This window comes from Zootoca vivipara, chromosome 4, assembly GCF_963506605.1.
Source record: "Zootoca vivipara chromosome 4, rZooViv1.1, whole genome shotgun sequence".
NCBI classification, from domain to species: domain Eukaryota; kingdom Metazoa; phylum Chordata; class Lepidosauria; order Squamata; family Lacertidae; genus Zootoca; species Zootoca vivipara.
The window spans coordinates 63,357,291-63,379,336 of NC_083279.1; the positions used below are offsets into that span (position 1 = coordinate 63,357,291).

The following is a 22,046-nucleotide window of genomic DNA, read 5'->3' on the forward strand; positions in this document are numbered from 1 at the left end:
AAATACTTTCATTGCGTAGTTCTACCCTGCTCTAAGTTGGAAAATTATAAACATTATTTGGACAATTTTAAGAGCCTTAAAAGGGGAGTGAGATACAATTGCGTGAAGACTTGTATGTTTGTACCAAGTTAAAAGGGCATATAAAACAATAGCTAAAGTCTACCTTTGATATCGAGAACCAGTTGGTCACTGAGGTATGAGCTGACGGTCCCATCTTTGTTGAGCATCCACTTCTGTCTTGCCTTCCCATGCTCTACCCACAATGCGACTTTAGCTCCAGGAACATCTCTGCCTCCAATGACATCAAGGCAAGCATCATTAACCTAGATAAATGGGGGGAAAGAATTTGTTCGTTGCCTTGGTGGGCTCTAATATTTACATATTTCTAATGGAGATATGCCCTACAGAAAAGTACAGTAGCAGAAATATAGTCTCCAGCAACAAGAAGGCTGGATCCATCATGCCACCAAAATAAACAACTGATTCACTGAGTACAGGGTATCACTGTTGTTGCTAGACAGTTTAAAGCACAGTATGATGAGTAAAAAAAGTTCATTGTTAGGCATGGGTATGCTCTACCGTAGCAGGGGTTGGGAAACTGTGGTTCTCCAGATGTTGCTTGACTCCTAACACCCATCATTCCTGATTATTGGTCATGTTGACTGGGGCAGAGGAACATGGTTCTCCAGCAACATCTGGAAATCTGCTGGTTCGCCATCCCTGCTCTACAGACACAGGTCTATCTGTTACTAGTTGTATTAAGGCAATTGGACTTAAATGGTGCCCAGGACCTGGCGCAAATTCTAAGCGTTGAACAAACTCAGACAGTGATCACAGTGCTATCAAATTCAACATATGTAACTCAGGACAATTGCCAAGAAGGAAACTTTTTAAAAAGGAGGGGATTACGGCAGGTTTGGCCCAACCATAAAGCAAAATGTGGCAATTGCATCTTTAGTAGTGTACTCGCTAGAAGGCATGATTTTCCTTATTCAATTGTTTTTTGCAGATGCATGATAAAGGTTATCTGAGAAGTCTGGTACAAATTAGCACACTCCAATGATAAAAAACACACTAAAGTAACTTTTAGAGAGGTTCTTCTCCCAGGGAGACATTCATGCAAGGAAATGTATCACATGCAGAGCTAATGCATTTGAACTTGAAAATGATACAGAAGTCAAAATAATTGTTCTCCCATGAAGGCTGCTATTTAAAACAAACAAACAAACAAACAAACCAAAACCCATATTTTTGTGACACAGTGTGCTCTCTGTTTGGTTTTTAAAATACATTACCTCATTTCACCCTGGAAAGTTTGCAATTTCAAAGCCTTATTCATATGAATTAGAAACATTAATTTGTGGATGCAATGGAAAATTGAGTTTGGAACCTGGGCTGTTGAAGAAGCAAGCTATGGACTTGTGAGAGGAAAAAGGCAAGAAGGGTTAGACGGCTTTCCTAAGCACCTAAAGTGTTTCCACTGCCCATCACATTATCCTGGTCCCTACTTGCGCAGAAGAAGAAATGGCCGGGCTTTAAACAGACAAAATTGAGGATCATGACATTGCTGTTTCAGCTGCTAGCAAAATACCTTAGACTTGAGAAGTCCAGAACAGTAGCGCCAGATCTGAGTAGTCTTGCCATTTAATGCGGAAAGACATAATGATGTAGCTCTTGCATCCATTAGATTCCCAGTAACTGTCAGGTATTTGTCTAGGGATCGGTTCTTTATTCTGAAGTACACTGCTGGCTGAAACAGAAAAGAATAATTACCACACACTTCAGGGACAAGTATGTATCTCTATTACAAATCTGCACAAATACATTTTTCCTTCTGATGAAAACATACAACCTCTGTTTGCATTCCACATGCATAAAAATGGTAATGTACTTCCACAACTAAATGCATACTAGAATTGGACATGGTTTAGGTTCCATTCAGCAGAAAAGAACTCCCTGTATTTACCAAATGTAGGATCAACATGTATTCTGCGAGAAGAAACAGACTTTGCAACTGGTACCTGCTTTACAGGACGAAGGGAGCCAATCACTTTCCAGCCACTAAACTGAGTCCAGTTTGAAATCTTGCTGGGTTCAAGGAGAAGTTGTTTCCCTAAAAAATTGCACCCTTCATAGGCTATCCATCTGGTTCAAAATAGAATGTGAATTAACTATGTTAATGCAGTAAAATTTCAACTAGACAAAAATATGCAGTAAAGTGTTTTAACTGAAAATATACTCATGCTTCCCATTATACTAGATGCTGAGTTTTAAGTCACTAAAGCTTCAGTTCTATGCACATCTTAGGGAAGCCTACTTCCAAATAGACATGTACTGTACAAGATTGGACCCAAACATTTGATTAGCCTATGTGTGGAAAGACAGCAAGCAGCCTTTACCAACTTCAACTATAATGAAACAGACCAAACTGTACCACGTCAGATGTTCACAAAGGAGTATCACCTTCCCATTCAGATAGGATTCTGGTTATTTTAACAGCTCTGGGCAGCAAGTTGGCATTTCCCCAGAGATCTTTCTAATGTCTCCCTATCATAGGGGAAGGAAAAGGGAATGGGCAGAAGAAATTCAAATCAACTTTAATTTCAGTTCTAATTCAACCCTAAAAAAAATATTCCCCCAGAATTCTAAGTGATAATCTTTTTTAGTTGTTGCAGCCTAGCATATGTTCAGCAGACTTTTGCTTTCTTCTTCATGGAACACTCCCCCTTTCCATCATTTAAAAATACCTTGGATGTGTAATGTGGTATTGTAGCCTATACTTGTAACTTCTAAGGGTATTTTCAAGGCACAATATTGCCTTATGTTGTTTAAAGAGCAACATTTATTTTACAACAGACATTGCATCATAGTTGTTCGAAACCTGAAATTTATTATATAGCAGGTTTTCATTTTTCTTCTCTACCTATTCTAAAAGAAGGCTGGCTGTGTGTTTCCTGTTTTACAAGTTAAATGCTTTTATCTAAGATAGCCATTTATTCTTGCATTTTTTGCTTGTTCTGTCCTGCTTGAAACATGTTAGCAAATAACTCCTCTGATCTTCACTTCTGCCATTACAAAATAAAGTGCTGCAAGACTAAACATTTCACTACGTGAAGTTTACATATATGCACATTTACTGTGTGTGTATCCCCCAAAAGCACTTGGGTTAATACAGTATTTATTCCATGGAGTTTATTCCTTCTTATGGAAATACTAGATGATGCTCTACAGTGTCAATCCTGCTTGTGCAATAACTTTGCAGTCCCCCCCCCCAACCCCCCATTGCTCCTGAGGAATGGAGGACTCTGTAGGCCAGATGGAGGGGGGCAGAAATCCTGTTGTATTGACTGACATGGTGCTGGATATTGTCCACTGAAGACTTTAAAATAGACATGGTATCTGATAGGGAAACAAAAATTCATATAAATTCTGCTGCTGATCATTAAGTTTCCCTCATAGCAAACTAGGCTTGCATATAAGCTGCTTCAACCCTCTTCACATTTATTTTCCTATGTGTACAGATTGCCCACTACATTTTAGCTTCTTCACGCAGACTCAACTTCCAGTTTTGTTATGAGACACATGAAACTTAAAATTCTCTAAATATGACCACCAACACAGAAAGCTTAGCAAGTGTGTTCCTGACTTAACATTTGAAAGTATCAGAATGACTCTGCCATGCCATCCAATACTATCCAGGGCCATTATGGTATTTGGGACTATTTGAGGGAGATTATTGCCCTTTGTCCTGGGTAAAGGAACAAAGGAGAAACAACCAAAGCTTGCTCTACCCTAGGCACAATGAATGTTAGGACTTCTACTCTGTAGAATAAAGTGATACTTACAGTCCACTTTTCACCCACATAGACTGGGTAAGAAAATGAAGATCCTTATTCAGAACTGAACTGACTGCTTCTTGCAAGTGCAGCTCTCTGCCTTCGCAATTCTCCAAAGCGAAAAGGCTGATCAAAGGCTCGGCAAAAACCTACAGAAAAGAGAAAAGCTGGTAACATCTGCACAGCAAATGTCAATGTGAAGGTAGTTTCCCCATTTCACTAGTGTCTCTGCTTGCAATGTGACAACTCCCTCCAGGGACAGGTATCACTGCACATTTGGCTTTGAACAAATCAAGTTAAGGAACATTGCAAACTGTTAGAAGCCAGCAGTGAGGCTTAATAGAGTGGCAGAACAACTGCATTTGGGGCCCCACAACTCATGATGCCAAGGGCTTAAGGTGGGGAAGGGGGCAGGCGGGGAAACCACCTTTTTGCTATGCCAGGTCCAGACTAGTACAGCAAAGAAGCCCATATTTGGCTTCCTGCCAGAAGCTGGACAAGCTTAGGATACAGCATATCCTTGGCTGGTCCAGTTCTACCCCTTTCCTGGCCTCTGAAACACTGGGTTTTTTTTGGGGGGGGAGAAATATGTTGTCTACTACCAGCGGTAGCTTCCACTAACCCCATGGTTTACACGAACACAGGAATTCCATAGTGGCAGAGCCCTGAACCACCACTAGAGCTCAAAACATGAACATCTTCAACTTATCCAAACTGTGTCCAGTATGACAGACTGATATTTGGATTGCTCTTACCATGCTAACCATGATTGCTAGATCATTTTAAGGCTAGCAGAGAAAAAAATCTGAAAGTAGAAGATAGCCAAACAATGGCACAGCCTAGAGCAGGCTTCCTCAACCTCGGCCCTCCAGATGTTTTAAGACTACAATTCCCATCATCCCTGAGCACTGGTCCTGCTAGCTAGGGATCATGGGAGTTGTAGGTCAAAAACGTCTGCAGGGCTGAGGTTGAGGAAGCCTGGCCTAGAGGATCAGAACAGTTTTCAAAATTGTTGGCAAGCTTGTCAGCAACAACAGAGATTGTGGAACAGTCCTAGGCACGCCTACCTAGGAGTAACCCCCACTGAACATCATGGAACTTACTAATGAGTAAATGTGCATAGGATTGTGTTGTGTGTGAGAGAGAGACAGGACCTTGGTTCCTTTACAAAGAAGCAGCAAATGGTGCAAAAAGGTAAGATATAGGAGGATAGGGTCACTATGAATTCTGATTGCTAAGCTAAATGAAACCTTTGGAAGGAAAGATATTCATCAATTTTCTAGGAGGGGTATAATCATACAGTGTATTAGGGACCTACTGATTATTTAGTAAGTTAATGTATTCCATTATCAGTATGGAGTAGTAGTGTTGACAAAGCTAATTTTCTTCACCACCACAGAGTGGAATTGTCAAACAATTAGGGCCGGCAATTTTTAAACTGGCCATTGTATCTGCACTTTCAACTCCTAATTGATTAGCACTCAGTAGGAGGTCCCAGCTCTGAGTGCTCACTGGAAGGACAGATCCTGAAGCCATAGCTGCCAAGTTTTCCCTTTTCTCACGAGGAAGCCTATTCAGCATAAGGGAATTTCCCTTAAAAAAAGAGATAACTTGGCAGCTATGCCTGAAGCTGAGGCTCCAATACTTTGGCCACCTCATGAGAAGAGAAGACTCCCTGGAAAAGCCCCTGATCTTGGGAAAGATTGAGAGCACAAGGAGAAGGGAACAACGGAGGACGAGGTGGTTGGACAGTGTTCTTGAAGCTACTAAAATGAGTTTCACCAAACTGTGGGAGGCAGTAGAAGACAGGAGTGCCTGGCGGGTCATGAAGTCGGACACGATTAAACAACTAAACAACAACAATGATCATTTCTATCCCATGAAAAGCTTCTCCTGCTAATCCCTGCTTATTACACTTCTGCCAAAGGCACAAGAGCAGCTCTGGCTATTATTTTATGCTCAGGTGACAGTTCCACAGATAACATTCTATTTAACTCTGACCTACATGACAGACTTTCATAGAATCAGAGAATTGGAGAGTTGGACCATACAGTCTTCCTCAAACTATCCTTTTATTTTTTCCTAAGGACTGAGAAATTGACAAAGCTATATCATGAGTTGTTATGTGACAGCTTCTAGTACCGTAATTATGAATACGCTTAATATCACATATCTTTTGTTATATCATTTTGTGTTTACTTTCAATCCTAGCCAGATTTAAAATAAAATAAAAATCCAACTAAAACAACTAAAAAAGTGATGTGACCTTAGATTCTGTTGGCAACACAAACCAAATAAAAGCTGGTTGTACTGATAAGCATAATCAATTAATCAGCACTTCATAAAATAAACAATCAGCCATCGGGGATGGGCTAAGCTGAACTGGGCATGGACTGAGATGCTTAAGAATCATTTTTGTTTTCTCTAGCCAAAATGAAGTACTTTTGCAGTGTTGTTGTTTAGTCGTGTCCGACTCTTTGTGACCCCATGGACCAGAGCACGCCAGGCACTCCTGTCTTCCACTGCCTCCCACAGTTTGGTCAAACTCATGTTTGTAGCTTCGAGAACACTGTCCAACCATCTCATCCTCTGTTGTCCCCTTCTACTTTTGCAGTAGACACGTGCAAAGAAGCCATCTCGGCAAATAAAAACAAGTGCAACACAAAAATAAGCAATGTATAAAATACAGGCTCAAAACAATTGTGCACAGAAGTAAATAATGTCTGCCCATTACTGCATTCTTGAGTGTTCAGATCAACATCTAACTATGTTACTAAAAGCAGCTTTCTAGAACAGCAAGTGCATGATACTGTTAAATTGCATGTTGCTTGTAAATGAAACCAGGGGACGTTCCTCCTTGTACAGAGGTCATAATTTCCTGCCACAGAGTCCCTTGAGGACACAACACAATGGTTTAACAATGCTAGTCTCTCTTAAAATTTTAACGAATTTCAAAGAATTTCAAATTAGCTGGATTCTAGCAGTATGAATTTAATAAGTGCAAAATGACATTGCAAAACAGCCAAAAGACAATATAGTTGCACACTAGAAACATAGAAGGAATGGACCAAATGAGAGACTGATTCTTTAAATGTTACCATTCTCCTTCTCTCTCTAAGAGAAGGGACAATCATGAATAGGCAGGCGATAAGATGAGAAGAATTAGCCTATTCATTGGTGAAAGCTATAAAGCTATTTCAAAACATTTTTTTAAACACTCAGGGACAGTAAAACTAATCTAGTACAATGCTGAACACAAAGGGGACCAGTTCCCCAGTTTCTTTTTAGAGCTATTAAGATTAGCAATCCACATGGTACTAAAGTTAGTCTACTTGCGGCAATTTATACATACTAAGGGCAACTTAACGTATAAAAACTTCAGTTATCCCCTAACCTGAAGGTTTAGAAATGGCTCGAGTCAGGTAACCTATATCATTGCCTGTGAGTATGGCAGGGAAATAATAAACCTGGTATATATTTGCTGCTACCCACTTTGCATTTGCCACCACATCATTTTCCCATTAAACAAGGCTGCACTCACTCCTAACCCCAATGACCGAAGAGTAAGCCCCACTCAATTCAGTAGGATTGACTGATTAGACATAAGTTAGGATTTTGGTGCCAGTCACGAGAATCTTGCAGCGCCACACAAGTGTAGCTATTGCTGTATCATAACCTAATACTGTTCTTGCTATTATGGATCACTTGGTAAGCTGCAGAACTTTTTTTCTGTTAGAAATTGGGGGATGGACGGACCTGGCAACCTTTCAACAAATTACACTGACACAAATTGTAGGTTGGAGATCATTTGTTTACATCCAAACAAATATTTCATTAGATGGTTGCTTCCTGCCTGCACTGCTGCTACTGCTCCAAATGCAGGACAACGGAGCCACCGGAACATGCAGTAGACATGCCGTAAATAAAATTAGAGGGGAAACCCCTGTCAATTACCCATATTACCACTTTCTTCTGACAGAGACATGAAACTGGGACAGGACCATTGTCAGCACAACGCAGGAGGCCCTGGCAGGACTTACTGCAAACAATGCCTGTCTGTGCACTAGACTTTGCCCTTAAAAAAGTATCCCCTTGCCACCACACCAAACAAAGTACTATTCAGTAAGTTAAGTTTTCTCTCTAATATCTGTGCACATATGCAGTCCCAACTCTTCAGTTTCTCTGCGAGATGCTATTTTCCCTGAATACGAATTACAGGGAATTTAATAGGCTTCCCCAGAATATGGCTGGCTATGAAACAGACCTTTTAAATACAGATCTTACATATTCAAGAGGCTTAAGGGACTTGACTGCAGCTGCTGGACAACCACAGGAAGTAAGGTCAGGGTAGAGGTCTTCTTCCAGCACACACTGATCCTCAGCAGTTTCCCCCTGGTAATGCAGTAACCAACTAGAAGGATAAATCCAAGAAAAGGTCAGCTGTCGTAATAGGTTATTATGTTTTTCTCCAAATAAAATATCAACAGAAGACAAATCTGTCAACACACACTGATTTCATTCTAGGGACTTACAACTAAACACAAAAGTTTGGTGGTATATAAACAGAAAATAAATGCATACAACGAAGTTTGATACTAGCAGTCATGAAATCTGACTGTAGGCTTTAGCAACTATATAATGCCCTTACTGAAAAGTTAACAGCTTAAAAGAGAGATAATTTTCAAGACATTTTATAAGCAAATATTATAATTAGAGCATTATCATTTATTTATTTTTTGGTAAACTGCCTTGAAAATCCTCTCACTTTCAAGGTATAAATAAAATTGATTGAAATTGTTTTCCAAGCTGCTTTAAAAATTGTGAATACATCTTTTGTTAATTCTACTAAACAAAAGATGAAATAGTAAAAGCCTCAATGATCAAATGGTGACAAGATTTTGGTAAGAACATAATGTTTGAACAATGGGGAAAGCTTTGGCAGAAAGATATTAAATGGACTCCTTGTTATGCTCTAAAAAAAAACTTTTTCAAAATACTGTACAGCACAGGTGGTATTTAATGTCCGACAGGATTGCCAAAATGAATAAAAACTGAAGTAATACATGTTGGCGGTGCAACCTAGCGGTAGGCTCCATCTTTCATATCTGGTGGGAATGTTAAGAAGACACCAGAAGGATTTTTACTGGGAATAGTCCCAGAAAATTTGAAAAAAGAAGACAAAGTATTATATCTGTATATAACAGTAGCTGCAAGGCTACTGTTATAGCAAAAAATTGGAAGAGCGTCCAAGTACCAACAAAATGGGAATGGTTAGAAAAATTAATAGAATACTACAATACGATAAGATTAATGGGAAACATCGGAAGGGTCTTGAAGGAAAAAGTAGAAAAAGAATGGAATAAATTCAAGGAATATCTTAAAAATTATGTTGAAAAAATAGATTTGATAACAGATTAAGAGGAGTCCTGAAATCAGAAATTAGGAGGATAAGAAATTAGAGGATGAAAATAAAATAACATGGTGTAATAATTGAAGTAAGATGTAACGAAATGTTGATTAAAAAGAATGTAAGATGTATGTATGAAGGATACAATATGCAAGAGGTACATAGGGAAGAAATGTACATTATGGATTAGATGATTGGAAGTCAAGCACAAAGGGTGGACGGTGGAGGGTGATGAAACTGATTGGGATTTCTTGATTATAATTTTGAGTATGTATGATATTTGTAGGGTGAAAGAGGCATGTATGTTAATTGTTAATTGAATGTATGTCAATTGTATGTATGGATGTCAATTGTTTCTAACCAATTTTCTTTATTTCTAATAAAAATTAATTAAAAATAAAAAAATAAAAATTGTGAATAGATCAACTCACCATCCCCGAAGAACCTTAAAAGAACAAGGTGTAAATGATGCAAAACCAGCAACTTCTCTTGTAACATCTATACACGATCCCTTGAAATGTGTGCTGCTGAAAGCTTTAAGCTATTAAAAAAAATATTCAACACATAAATGCATAAACTAGAAAACAAATGTATATATTATGATAAGTAGTTGTCACAGCGAAGCAATGTTTTATCATTCTGAAGTTTTAAAAAGAAAAAGAAATTGTATTTAAAACATGTTATTTTCCCTATAGCATTATGGCTGATTTGTAACTGATCTGATATTTCTGCTAAGATTGCTGATAACAAGTATGTACTTGTTGATACAACAGTTGCCTGTATGAAAACTATTAGCAATGTTTGTATTTATGGAATACAGCTGTGCAGTATGCGATATAAAGGTAAAGGTAAAAGTACCCCTGACTGTTAGGTCCAGTCGCGGATGACTCAGGGGTTGCAGCGCTCATCTCGCTCTATAGGCCGAGGGAGCCGGTGTTTGTCTGCAGACAGTCTCTGAGTCATGTGGCCAGCATGACTAAGCCGCTTCTGGCGAACCAGAGCAGCGCACAGAAACGCCATTTACCTTCCTGCCGGAACAGTACCTATTTATCTACTTGCACTTTTTGGGGGCGCTTTCGAACTGCTAGGTTGGCAGGAGCTGGGATCGAACAATGGGAGCTCACCCTGTCATGGGGATTCGAACCGCCAACCTCCTGATTGGCAAGCGCTAGGCTCTGTGGTTGAGACCACAGCGCCACTCGCATCCCTCAGTATGCAATATAATTTTTCCCAATTAAATGCAATTAAGGTTAAGCAGCCTAAATCAAGATTTTGGTAGAAAGTGAAGTTTTCTAGTACACTGCCTAATTGGCAACAAAAGTATATACCATCTAGTTAGGCCTGGAAGTTGACAAAATGTGGTAGGCTTCCATCACAGGGTATGCCTCCAGCAGGGTAGACTAGGAAATGCTAGTCAACTGAGAATGGACTCATTAGTACAACTGAAAAACATTATGTAAGTTTGCTAGAGAGCAAGAGAACACAGCAGTTTTGGATGTAAGCATGTAACTTGCTTAACTTGGTAAGGATGCAAAAAAATATAATTAAAAAAATATTGGCACCAACCCTTAGGGGCAAAAGAGCAAGAGAAACTGGAAAAGCAACCAGGGATTTAAAAAATAGTGGACAATAGTTGAGTTCTCTCCAGTAAAAAGAAAGAGGAAATTGCTTGCAAAAATAAACCCAGGATTAGTTTTATATTAGGAATTACCATTCATGTTTAGTTTTAACTCAGTGTGTGTGTGTGTCTGTGTGTGTAATATTTAAATACAAGTTTCCTTCCTTTGAAACAGTCTATTTAGCTTAACTACTGAAAAGCTGCTCTCAGTGGGTGGGGAACTATCCCAGAATACACGGGGTGGTGGTGCTGGGGGGCTTCAAAGCCGCACCTGCTTCCTCCAGAGGGCAACTTCCATTCACAAAAGGGTAAATCTTGATCTAACCCCAATATCCCACAAAATTAATGGTGCTAATAATTATGATTTCACAAGCACTTACCCAGTGTTTGGGTTCAAGATTTCCTAGTGGCTCCTAGAAAAAGCAGAAATATATACCACAGAAATATGAGTATATTATTGAGAAGCTGGAAGCTCAACTTCATTTTCTACTTGCATACTTTACACAAATGAAATGAGATTCATAGATACACATAATATGTACATGGCATATTCTGTTCTGATTTTCTCCTCTGTAAGGAGATAAGCTGCAGGTACTTGGGAAAGCTTATTCAATGTGTGTGTGTGTGTGTGTGTGTGTGTGTGTGTGCACGCAACCAATACAAAAATACTGATATTCTGTAAGTCATTAGCAGATTTAACCACAAGGTTGGCTTGATATGCCCTTGATGCAGAGTATGCACACTGAATTCCCCCCTCTACACAACTTAGGGATTGACTGCACACTTTCGGGGGGGGGGAAGGAAACATAAATTTTATCAAGACCTTTAGCCCAAACAAACAATTTATTCTTCTCTAAAAAATATCCTCATGACAGCACATCTTGACACTACTTAAATTTGATTCCACCTCAGAACAATCTGCAACAACAACAGAAATCAAAGTACCGTATGATAGGAAAATTGTAAATAATTTTCAAAACCAAAGGGAGTGCGAGTCCTATGTGTGGTAGATGGAATTCACTATTACATTTTTATACAAGAGCTTTAAAATATTTGTTTCATTGGTTTATGGATTATTACAATAAAGTATTTTTAGCGAATGATACACCATTTCCTATCAAATGTGATAACTCACCAACTTAATTGGACGAATTGACATAATAGTTTCACTAGATCCTCCCCAGTCAAAAAAACATTTATATTTTCCTTTCTCCAATATGTATTGTTCTCCACAGAAGAACTTCTGCTGATAGGCAACCCATCTAGATGTGACACACAAGAGAATTTCTGAGGTTCAAATTCGTTAGACTGCTAGTCAAATATACTAGTAATTAATATACTGCTCTAAAAGAATTGTCCATTCTTCATTGGTTCATCAAATATGAATTTAAAATAGGCATTTAAAATTTATGCGTTGTGGTTCAATGTTATCTGACACTGGACAGCTTTTCCCAGTTAGCCTATAAAGCGAAAAGAAAATACATTATGGATGAAGCCAAAAAGTTCATTATATTTGCAATCATATATCACAAGAACTGAAGAAGAATCTGTTGGATCAGGCCAGTGACCCATCTAGTTCAACATCCTGTTTTCACAGTGGCCAGTCAGATGAGGGAAGCCTCAAAGCAGGATCCGAGCATAGCAACATTCTCCCAGTTTCTTCTCTAGAGCAATTTTGGCCTTAAATGGAAAGTCTGGACTTTGAAGTCATCTTATTTTTACTTGTCATTTTGTATTGTATTGTTTAATTAATGTTTTGTACCAGTAGTTATTTTAAATTTATGTGGAGTGCCCTTATCCGAGTGGATTTCGTTGTTCCCGCAGAGGGGCAATGACAATAAAGATTATATTATATCATATCATATCATCTTAACTGGCACACAGTGGAGGCAAAATATAGACACTGTGACCAATAGCCATTGATATAGGTAACTTTCCCTGTAAGGTTAAGCAGAGCATGATAACTAAATGAAGAGAAAGAAATAAAGATTTGGAATGCAAGCAAGTTAATTATTTATTACTGCACAAAGATTCGAAACACAACTTACACTCCACTCTTCACATTAACTGATCTTGTGACTGGGCCAAATCCAGCCTGTTCCAAATCAGGAACTTCTTGATTGGAAATGTCCAACGACTTGCCGTTTTCCTCATCCGTTTCAAAAAGTGTTATTGCAGACTCCATGAAGTCCTGGAATTTCCAACCAAATTTTAGGGAGCATTAGATACAAGATTCTCTTTCCCCCTTCTTCAAACAACATAAAGCTGTTACTTAATAATGAACCCACAGTATTCTTCAGATATACATTTAGAGCTGACTTCGTTTTGAAAGAAAGAGGAATCTTTCATCAGGTCATCTGGACAGTTGCCACACAACTCTTGACCTGCAGAATTTCCTTGAACAAGTTCCACCTCCATATATTTCTGCTCATCATCACAATGGCCTTATCCAAAGCTAACACATATTTTCCTAAGCAGATTAAATGCCATTATTGTTCCTGAGCAATGAAATGTTAACAGCACCTTCTTAACATACAGCTTGTGTGTTTTTCTCTGACATCGCTAACATTCTTTGACAGTCTTTATGTATAAGTTCTGTAGCCGATTGCAAGTTTGCCTTGTTCTTAAATGAAATCAGTTATATGTGAAAGATGAGTGTTTGAATATCTACAACAATTTTGCCCCTGCTAGAGACCAATGAACTATATTATTCATGGTGTTCCTCTCCCTTTGCTTGAATTCAGCAGTCACAATTTCAAGACTGTGGCTAGAAAAGAAAAGAAAGATTATGGCACCATTCCAGAGCTACTTACCTACCAGTTGTACACTAGATGTTATGGATCTAGGTCCAAATGAGTGATGATGGGATTGCAGCCTCATTTAACATTACATAAAAAGAACTGTTAACAACAAGCCTGCCACAGAGGTGTTTAACTCAAACATCTGAGTCAGGTTCAGCCTAGGAACTTGTCTATTTCCATCTTTTCAAGAATAATTGGTATGTCAAAGTGTCTCCAAAAAGAGTTATGTAGAACACAAACAACCATTTTCTCTCACGAAGGTGCCATGCATTAGACTGTTTATCCAGCCCCAGCGCCGAAGTTGGTTGAGCCAGTGACATCGTAGAGGGGAGGCTCCAATGCTAGCCCTCCCTCTTTTACATTAGAGCTCTCTCTCTGATGTTGGAGGAATAGATCTGATAATACAATTGCACCCCAAATCATTTTAGTGACCGTTGGGTCTCAGAAAAATCTGTTTTGAAATAGTTAAGATACTTGCAGAACTGTTAAATGGAAACAGATTTTCTACAAGGGATGTGGAAGATTTACTCAAGAATAAAGAATTATCACTTAAATAACTATAACTATCACACCAACCCTCCCAAGCACAAAAGCTCATTAAACTATAAAAATGTATCTGTATGTATTCATCTGTATGCCTTCATCTACAATGCCAATGAAAGGGGGTGAGTTGAATAAGGAAATAGTCGAGGACCAGAAGAAGTACTTACAGCTTGCAAAAATCTGAAAGACAGCAGAACACTTCTCACTCCACCCCAAGATTTCCAGTCTTCAAATTCTCCTTCCTCTAATAAGTATTGCTGGCCTTTATATCGTTCCCTCTCATAGGCAACCCATCTGCAAAACACACAGGGCAAAAACAGTATAATAGTTATAAATGAGTGCTACAACTATATCAACAATCATTAAGTATTCAACTTTGATATCCATCCATACAAAATACCATGTTCCAACAGATCTAGTGGCTTCAGCTTTTTCTATAATAAAAATAAAAACCTAAGAAATAACATATTGGTATGCAAAATGATCTATGTATTAATGCATGTAACAAAAAGCTCCTGTTTAAACAATATCAGAGGGTATCCAGGTGAAAAGAAAAGAAAAATCATAACCATAACAAAAATATGTCAGTTTTTATTCCTCAATTTCTGCTTTTATTACTTCTAAAAACCACTTTCCTTGTATTTTATACTAAGTTTTACATTCTAATATTCAATTAATTTATACCAACCTTTCGATGCATTTTTTTCATATTTACTTTACTATTCCATACTTATTACTTTGTACATAAATATCACATGCCAGACTGCTTGTTTCCATTCATTTATGAATGGCATATGCTGTACTTCTAATACAGTGGTACCTCGGTTTATGAACACAATTGGTTCCAGAAGTCTGTTCATAAACTGAAGCGTTCATAAACTGAAGCGAACTTTCCCATTGAAAGTAATGGAAAGTGGATTAATCCGTTCCAGACGGTCCGCGGAGTAACCGTTCATAAACTGAAGCGAACTTTTCCATTGAAAGTAATGGAAAGTGGATTAATCCGTTCCAGACGGGTCCGCGAACTACTTAAACTGAAGCGTTCATAAACCGAAACATGGGTGTAATTGGTTCCGGAAGTCTGTTCATAAACTGAAGCGTCCATAAACTGAAGCGAACTTTCCCATTAAAAGTAATGGAAAGTGAATTAATCCGTTCCAGATGGGTCCGCGGCGTTCATAAACCGAAAATTCATAAACCGAGGTGTTCATAAACCGAGGTTCCACTGTACTTAGGGTGGGATTCAATGTTTGCCAGTGGACATGACAGGGGCTACTGATCCATTTCCAATCACAATTTGAAAGTGTTGGTACTTACCTATAAAGCACTACAGTGGTACCTCGGTTTATGAACACAATTGGTTCCGGAAGTCTGTTCATAAACTGAAGCGTTCATAAACTGAAGCGAACTTTCCCATTGAAAGTAATGGAAAGTGGATTAATCCGTTCCAGACGGTCCGCGGAGTAACCGTTCATAAACCGAAGCGAACTTTTCCATTGAAAGTAATGGAAAGTGGATTAATCCGTTCCAGACGGGTCCGTGAAGTACTTAAAATGAAGTGTTCATAAACTGAAACATGGGTGTAATTGGTTCTGGAAGTCTGTTCATAAACTGAAGCGTTCATAAACTGAAGCGAACTTTCCAATTAAAAGTAATGGAAAGTGAATTAATCCGTTCCAGATGGGTCCGCGGTGTTCATAAACCGAAAATTCATAAACCGAGGTGTTCATAAACCGAGGTTCCACTGTATACTACTTGGTCCTTGAGTACCTAAATGCCTGCCACTAAAATCCCCTCAGAGATGCTTCTCCAGGTCCCCTTGCTTTCTGAGCTGAAGTGAGTTAGATGATAATTATGGAAAGAGCTTTTTCAGATGTGGTAATCCATCTCTGGAACACTCTCCCCAGTGAGGTTGTCTACATTTTTTATTTACCCAGGCATTTTCTCTTGTTATGTTGTGGTACCAAATGGTTTATTATCCACTGTTTTAATAACATTCTTATTTATAAAGTTAAACAGTTTTAATGTAAACATGGTTGTAAACATCTCTGGATTGTAATTTTTTTAAAGGGTTCACCAAATGTTCTAAATAAAGTGACACACATGACAAAGTAAATAGAAATGGGTGGTGACATCAATTTCAATGGAAAATGAATTTGTTAATGTTTACTGTGATGAGTTTCAGGGCACAGGGTTAATTGGGTGAGTTGGGATTTCCTATGCTCGCAGAAGAACAGATGAGATGAGGGACTTTTGAGCCTCAGGTAAGGCAGCCACAGAGAACATTTGCAAGGAAATTTTAAAGAGGAAACGAAATTGTACTTACATTCCACCAATGACACGTATTGATCCAATTCCCTGGAAATCATCAGGATTTTCAAAAAGGTTTGGAAAACAATCAGTATTTTCAGAAAGCTCTTTATGCCATCCTCCAAAGTATGGGGTCTCATATATTATCATCTGCAGAATGTGAAATAGTTGATCCTTTAAAATACATTTCTGAAATCCAGGTCTGCGTTCTGTATAGTCTATGAAATTATCCTTACTTATCCATTTTCAATCATTTGATGCTTTTTTCACCCCAGGTACCTTAATTGTGGTACATCTGCTCTGTATGTGTTCTGTTATGATCTGAAGTGGCATGAATTAATCTGAGTTGAACTTCTGTATGAATACCTGGGCTTTCATCCAGAGTTCCCAAGAAAAGAATTCTGCTCATACAGGAGGAATACACTTTTTGCCATTCCCCGCCCCCCACTTCCCTCTGTTGCTTCCTGTGCTTTATGAATTTTTGGGCCCCTCTAGAATTGAGTGGGAGATGGTGGAGGATTTGCAGAGGGAAAGGAAGAAAATGGCAAAAATTATCTCCCTGAACCTCTCTCAAGTGGGAGCCTCCGCTGGCTCACTGTCACATCTGTGAATGGAAAAAGCTCTCCCATTTGTGGAAGGGCACCTCTAGATTCAACCCCATAGTTTTAAGAAAGGAATAGCAAAGTTAGGCATAAGAGACACCCCTGAAGTTCTAGGATTCTATGATATTGAAGGCCTTTAAAAACAGATTAGTTTACTGTTGCCAGGATCCATACTTACCTTAATGTTCATAGGCATCTGAACCTTCAGGCCACCCTATAGTGTAAAACAAAATAACAAATTATCAGGTATGTAAAATTCAAATGCATGTTTCAGTTCCATTAGTTCTATGCAAATATGTATAAGTGCTATTGCAAACTGCCCTCAAAATTTGCTGAAGGATGGAATAATATTGATTAGAGCTTCTCCATGCTCAGAGTGGATAAAACCTTTTTTATTCCTCTCACTGTTGTTATCATCAACATGCCTTTTAAAAGGGCATTAAATATTGATTCCAAAATAAGAAACACATTTATGAGTGCTTGATTGTTCCAGAAGAATTAGGAATTCTTCAACATGTGAATATGAAGAAAGACAGCATTCACATGGCCTGAACATCTTTACTTCCTGCAGAAGGGACTCCTATCTTTGGCAGGTTTTGAGGGGAGATGGCTGCTGACAGTGGCAAAAATGTTCATAGGGCATATAGAGAATTAGATTTCTATTGAATCCAAAACCAACTACATATCTAATTTCATTCATACAACAGCAATTTCATTTCTGGAAACTTTGTGGGAATATTAAGAACACCAACCCCACCTATTATCACATCCCATAAAGGCAAACAGAGGCTATTATAGTGCAGATCTCTGCAGTAACTACTAGGTACTAGAATCTTATATTTTTTTTAATGATTAATCTGAATAAATACTTTATAAATCTATTCTAATCTAGTTCTGATCATTTCAGGAGCACCAGGCAAACAGAATGTCAAGTCTAATCTAGAGAAATTATTGACCAAAAGGCTAATTCTTAGCTTTTTTCAAGACTCAAAAGATGGTGTACTGAATCAGATCTGTACCCTGGGCTGATCTCAGTCAATGTGGGTGCTCAGACATGGAATAGATTCTGATTTAGATGCACGATTGTTGCAGAAGGGGATGGATTGGTGTATAATTGGTTGAAAAACTATTACTGCCTCACCATTTTCAACGGATGAAGAGATTTTACATCAGCTGCTGAAATTTCACATGGGCTGTGGTTTTCTTCCAAAACCATCACCTCTCCTTTGTAATTAATGTCTGAATAGGCAATCCATCTATTAGAATGAGGAGAAAGTGGCTGATTAACCCAATTAAATTAATCAACAGTGCTGATTCATGTGCAGTTTAATTAATAAAAATGAACCTTTGATCTGTTCCAGCAGAATTATCTAGCCCAGCATTCTGCCTCCAGCAAGGCTAGTCAGATGCCTCTGGGAAGCCCATAAGCAAAGCATGAAGGAAAACAACACTCATCCTGTTGCTTAATTCAGTATTCAGGAGGTGTATTGCCCCTGAACACAAAATAGGCCCAATGCCCTATTTTGACTACTAGCATCAAAAAATAATTATATAATGAGAGCGCTAGAAGGGACTCTAAATGCCATCCAGTCTAACTCCCAAAGCAGGAAGTTCACTACTACAGAATTCCATAAAGGTCTCTGCTTCCATCTAGTCTCTGCTTAAAAACCTCTAATGAAGAAGAGTCCACCTCTTCCTGGAACAGTTTGTTCCATGGTCAAAGTGCTCATACCACCAGGATTCCCCATCCTAATTGCTAAGTATGAATGATTTTTCTTACTATTTGAACCCATTGCTTCAGGTGCGATCTTCTGTAGTAACAGAAAACAAAGCTCCTCCATCATTTATGTGATAGCCCTTCATATATTTTAAGATGGCTATCATATTGGCTTTTGTCTCCTCTCCATGCTGAACCCACTCAACAGCATAATTGCTGTAAATAGTTGACCATTTAGAAAAAAACAGTGGCACCTCGGTTTTCCAACGTCTCCATTGACAAACGTTTCGGAACTCGAACGCCGAAAACCTGGAAATAAATGCTTCGGTTTTCGAACGTGCCTCAGAAGTCGAACTGGAAATGTGGCTTCTGTTTTGAGTTTTCTGTATTAAGATTTCTATTTTGAGGCTTCCATTTTGAGTTTTCGGTTTTCTAACATTTCGAAACTCGAACGGTCTTCTAGAACAGATTACGTTCGAAAACCGAGGTACCACTGTATTAGTCCCATGATTCTGTGTATAGTTAGGCTACTTTAAGGCTTGACATGCTGACACAGAAATTCAAATAGCTGAAAAAGAGAGCAGAAAATTTTGACGGACTCAAAAAGCCAGTTGTCCCCTTCTAAAGATTCCGAGGCAGATTTTATTTGTGCTACTTTTAAGGGTAACAATAATAAAGCAATAGCATTAACAAAATAGCATATTAAAAATAATAATGAAAGCAATGGCTTTAGACAACATGACAGTTGTATTTAAGGCTGAGCTTAAAGTGGAGGCGACTTGCAAATATGTATTCTTTCTGTGATTTGGAGGCAGGCAGTAAACAGGGCCAAACGTTTCTGCAGCACTTCCTCCTTCCCAAAACCCATTGCCCTCATTCTGAAGTGACTTTGTAAAATAATAATGGTGCCAATTCCAACTGGATATGTGGCTATGTGCTGGAAAAGTGATCCTTGCCAGAAACTTTTCATTTTAAAAGAAAAATTATGCAGTGGCAGCTGTCAAGAGGGGCAATGACTAGGTTTAAAAAATGAAAAAGAAATGCCAAAAAAAACTGATGGGAAGAACATTTCAGAGTTGAATATTGTGGCACATTGTATGCTATATGAAGATTTGGTGCAGCCATAGTTGTACTGAATACAGAAATTTTTTAGCAAACAGAATTAATTTTAGTCAAATCTGTTTATTTTACACTGATGGCAACAGAAATTGTCTTTAGAAAAGCAGTTATTTTAAAATCAGGACAATGCCTTTTGGGGTGCAAGCCCGTTAAATTAAAATGTAACCTAAATTTATGAGGGTTTTTCCCCCCTAGAGAGTATAAGCAAAATAATAACCTATGCTATAAATTGGAAATTTCTGCTGCTTTCTGAAACACCCCATTATTTTGTTTCTTCGCTTCTCCTTATAAACAGCCAGCAACTGTTGATTGCTGGCATTTTACATGCCACATCATTTTATAGGTTCACAAACGGATGTATTTATAACGGAACCTGCACTCACACTCCTGCTTTCACAAAAAGAGTATGTGGTTTGACTTCCAGTTCTTCTAAATTAGCAACTGCACTCTGGATGCAGACAGGAACATGGTCTGTGCTGTCTTGTGGGTAAAGCTCAATCTCAGGAACACTGCAATCCTGCAGAACACATCAGATAACAAAAAGAAACATGATTGTATGAGCTATGCATCCCTTGACTGTATTTATTTACATCCCATAAAACATGGTTCCATGAAAAGGGCTTCAAATGGGAGGTTAAGAATGGTACACAGCAGAGAGAAGTACTGACAATGATGGGGAACCATTGTTGCTTCAGTGCCCTGAGCTACACCGAGGTCATTTTTTAAAGAGTTGTCAGATATGACTGTGATGAGAATAAGCACTATAAAATAACCAACTTTCACGAAAGCAACTGCATTAGCAGATGCCTAACATGGGCAATATGGAAAGGGAGGTCTGAGGTGCAGCATTAAGAAAGATTGAGAAAGGTATCTGAAGTTCCGAGTCTTCTCTAAAAGGGATGCTACCTGCACCATATCTTTAGAACATGTTAACAGTCATGGCTTCCCCCAAAGAATTCTGGGAACTGTGCTTTTGTTAAGGGTGCTGGGACCTGTTGCTCTGTGGGGAGTCTCCTAACAACACTCACCCTCCTTAAAACAAACTAAATTCCCCAGTATTGTTTGGTGGAAAGCCATGACTTTAAGCGCATGGTGTGGATGTGGCCTAAACCAAAATAAAGGAATTAACAGGTGGTGGTGGATGGGAGCAGAGAGGATTGAAATGGACTCTACTGTCATTGCCAGTAGAATCTGTTTTTCAGAGAGCACTCACCTTCACTACTTGTCTGATTGAACCAACTCTGAAGTTCTTTTGATGTTTTTCACTGTGAGGATTCAATAGATCATTCAGCATCTCCTCTCCTTCTTCTAGAACATATTTCTCACCCAGGAATCCTGGTTTCTCATACATAATCCAGCTATATTAATAAAATAAGCACAACACTGTAATCATGTACCAAGAGGTAGCTAACATAGCACCAATACTAGTAAGAAGCCATGGTTCATTTTATTACACTGTACCTGAAGAAGTGTGCATGCACACGAAAACTCATACCAATAACAAACTTACCATAGTTGGCCTCTAAGGTGCTACTGGAAGGAATTTTTTTAATTTTTTTTGTACTTTTGTAATTTCATCATTATGTGTATCAATACAGTTCAGCTTCATATTCAGTAATATTAAGAACAGATATTGTTTTCCAGAGCTTAGGATGATATAGTCTTGTAGCTATAATCATGTAAGATGGGTTGGTAACTTTTTTCAGACTGTGGGCCACATTACTTCAGTGGAAAGCTTTCAGAGCCCACATCTCTGCAGCGGGTGGAGCCAGAGGAACATTTTTTTAGTAAAAATAAAAATAGAGGAACCAATATGGGTCTCTTACAAGTAATCATTTCTATTGCTTAGTAAACTTACAAAACCATCAAAAATGGAAATAAATACACACTTCTTTATGACACTTCCAACACTTGTTATTCAATATGTATATTCTTTCTTTTATTATGTTTCAAAGGTGTACCTGGATACCTTAAACCATTTTCCTGCACATGAACCCACTACAAAAAATTTTTTCAAAATTCCCGAATATATTCACATGCCTAAAATATGGTGTTCTATAACTTAACATACACTTGTTCACTTTCTCTTCTTT

The 22,046-nt window shown here is 38.4% G+C and overlaps 1 protein-coding gene across 1 annotated transcript in view; it reads right to left on the reverse strand.

The window, feature by feature from the left end:
• The window catches only part of CRYBG3 (crystallin beta-gamma domain containing 3), a 64,869-nt gene that overhangs the window by 3,134 nt on the left and 39,689 nt on the right, over positions 1-22,046 (reverse strand). The window contains exons 7-21 of the mRNA XM_035116450.2: positions 21,167-21,311; positions 20,337-20,470; positions 18,259-18,373; positions 17,296-17,331; positions 16,532-16,665; positions 14,373-14,499; positions 12,910-13,052; positions 11,997-12,123; positions 11,242-11,274; positions 9,675-9,784; positions 8,121-8,247; positions 3,846-3,985; positions 2,022-2,145; positions 1,592-1,750; positions 164-323 (exon numbers count right to left, since the gene is read on the reverse strand). Of these exons, the coding sequence (XP_034972341.2) occupies positions 164-323; positions 1,592-1,750; positions 2,022-2,145; positions 3,846-3,985; positions 8,121-8,247; positions 9,675-9,784; positions 11,242-11,274; positions 11,997-12,123; positions 12,910-13,052; positions 14,373-14,499; positions 16,532-16,665; positions 17,296-17,331; positions 18,259-18,373; positions 20,337-20,470; positions 21,167-21,311 (1,814 nt within the window). The remainder of the gene's footprint in view (positions 1-163; positions 324-1,591; positions 1,751-2,021; positions 2,146-3,845; positions 3,986-8,120; positions 8,248-9,674; positions 9,785-11,241; positions 11,275-11,996; positions 12,124-12,909; positions 13,053-14,372; positions 14,500-16,531; positions 16,666-17,295; positions 17,332-18,258; positions 18,374-20,336; positions 20,471-21,166; positions 21,312-22,046) is intronic.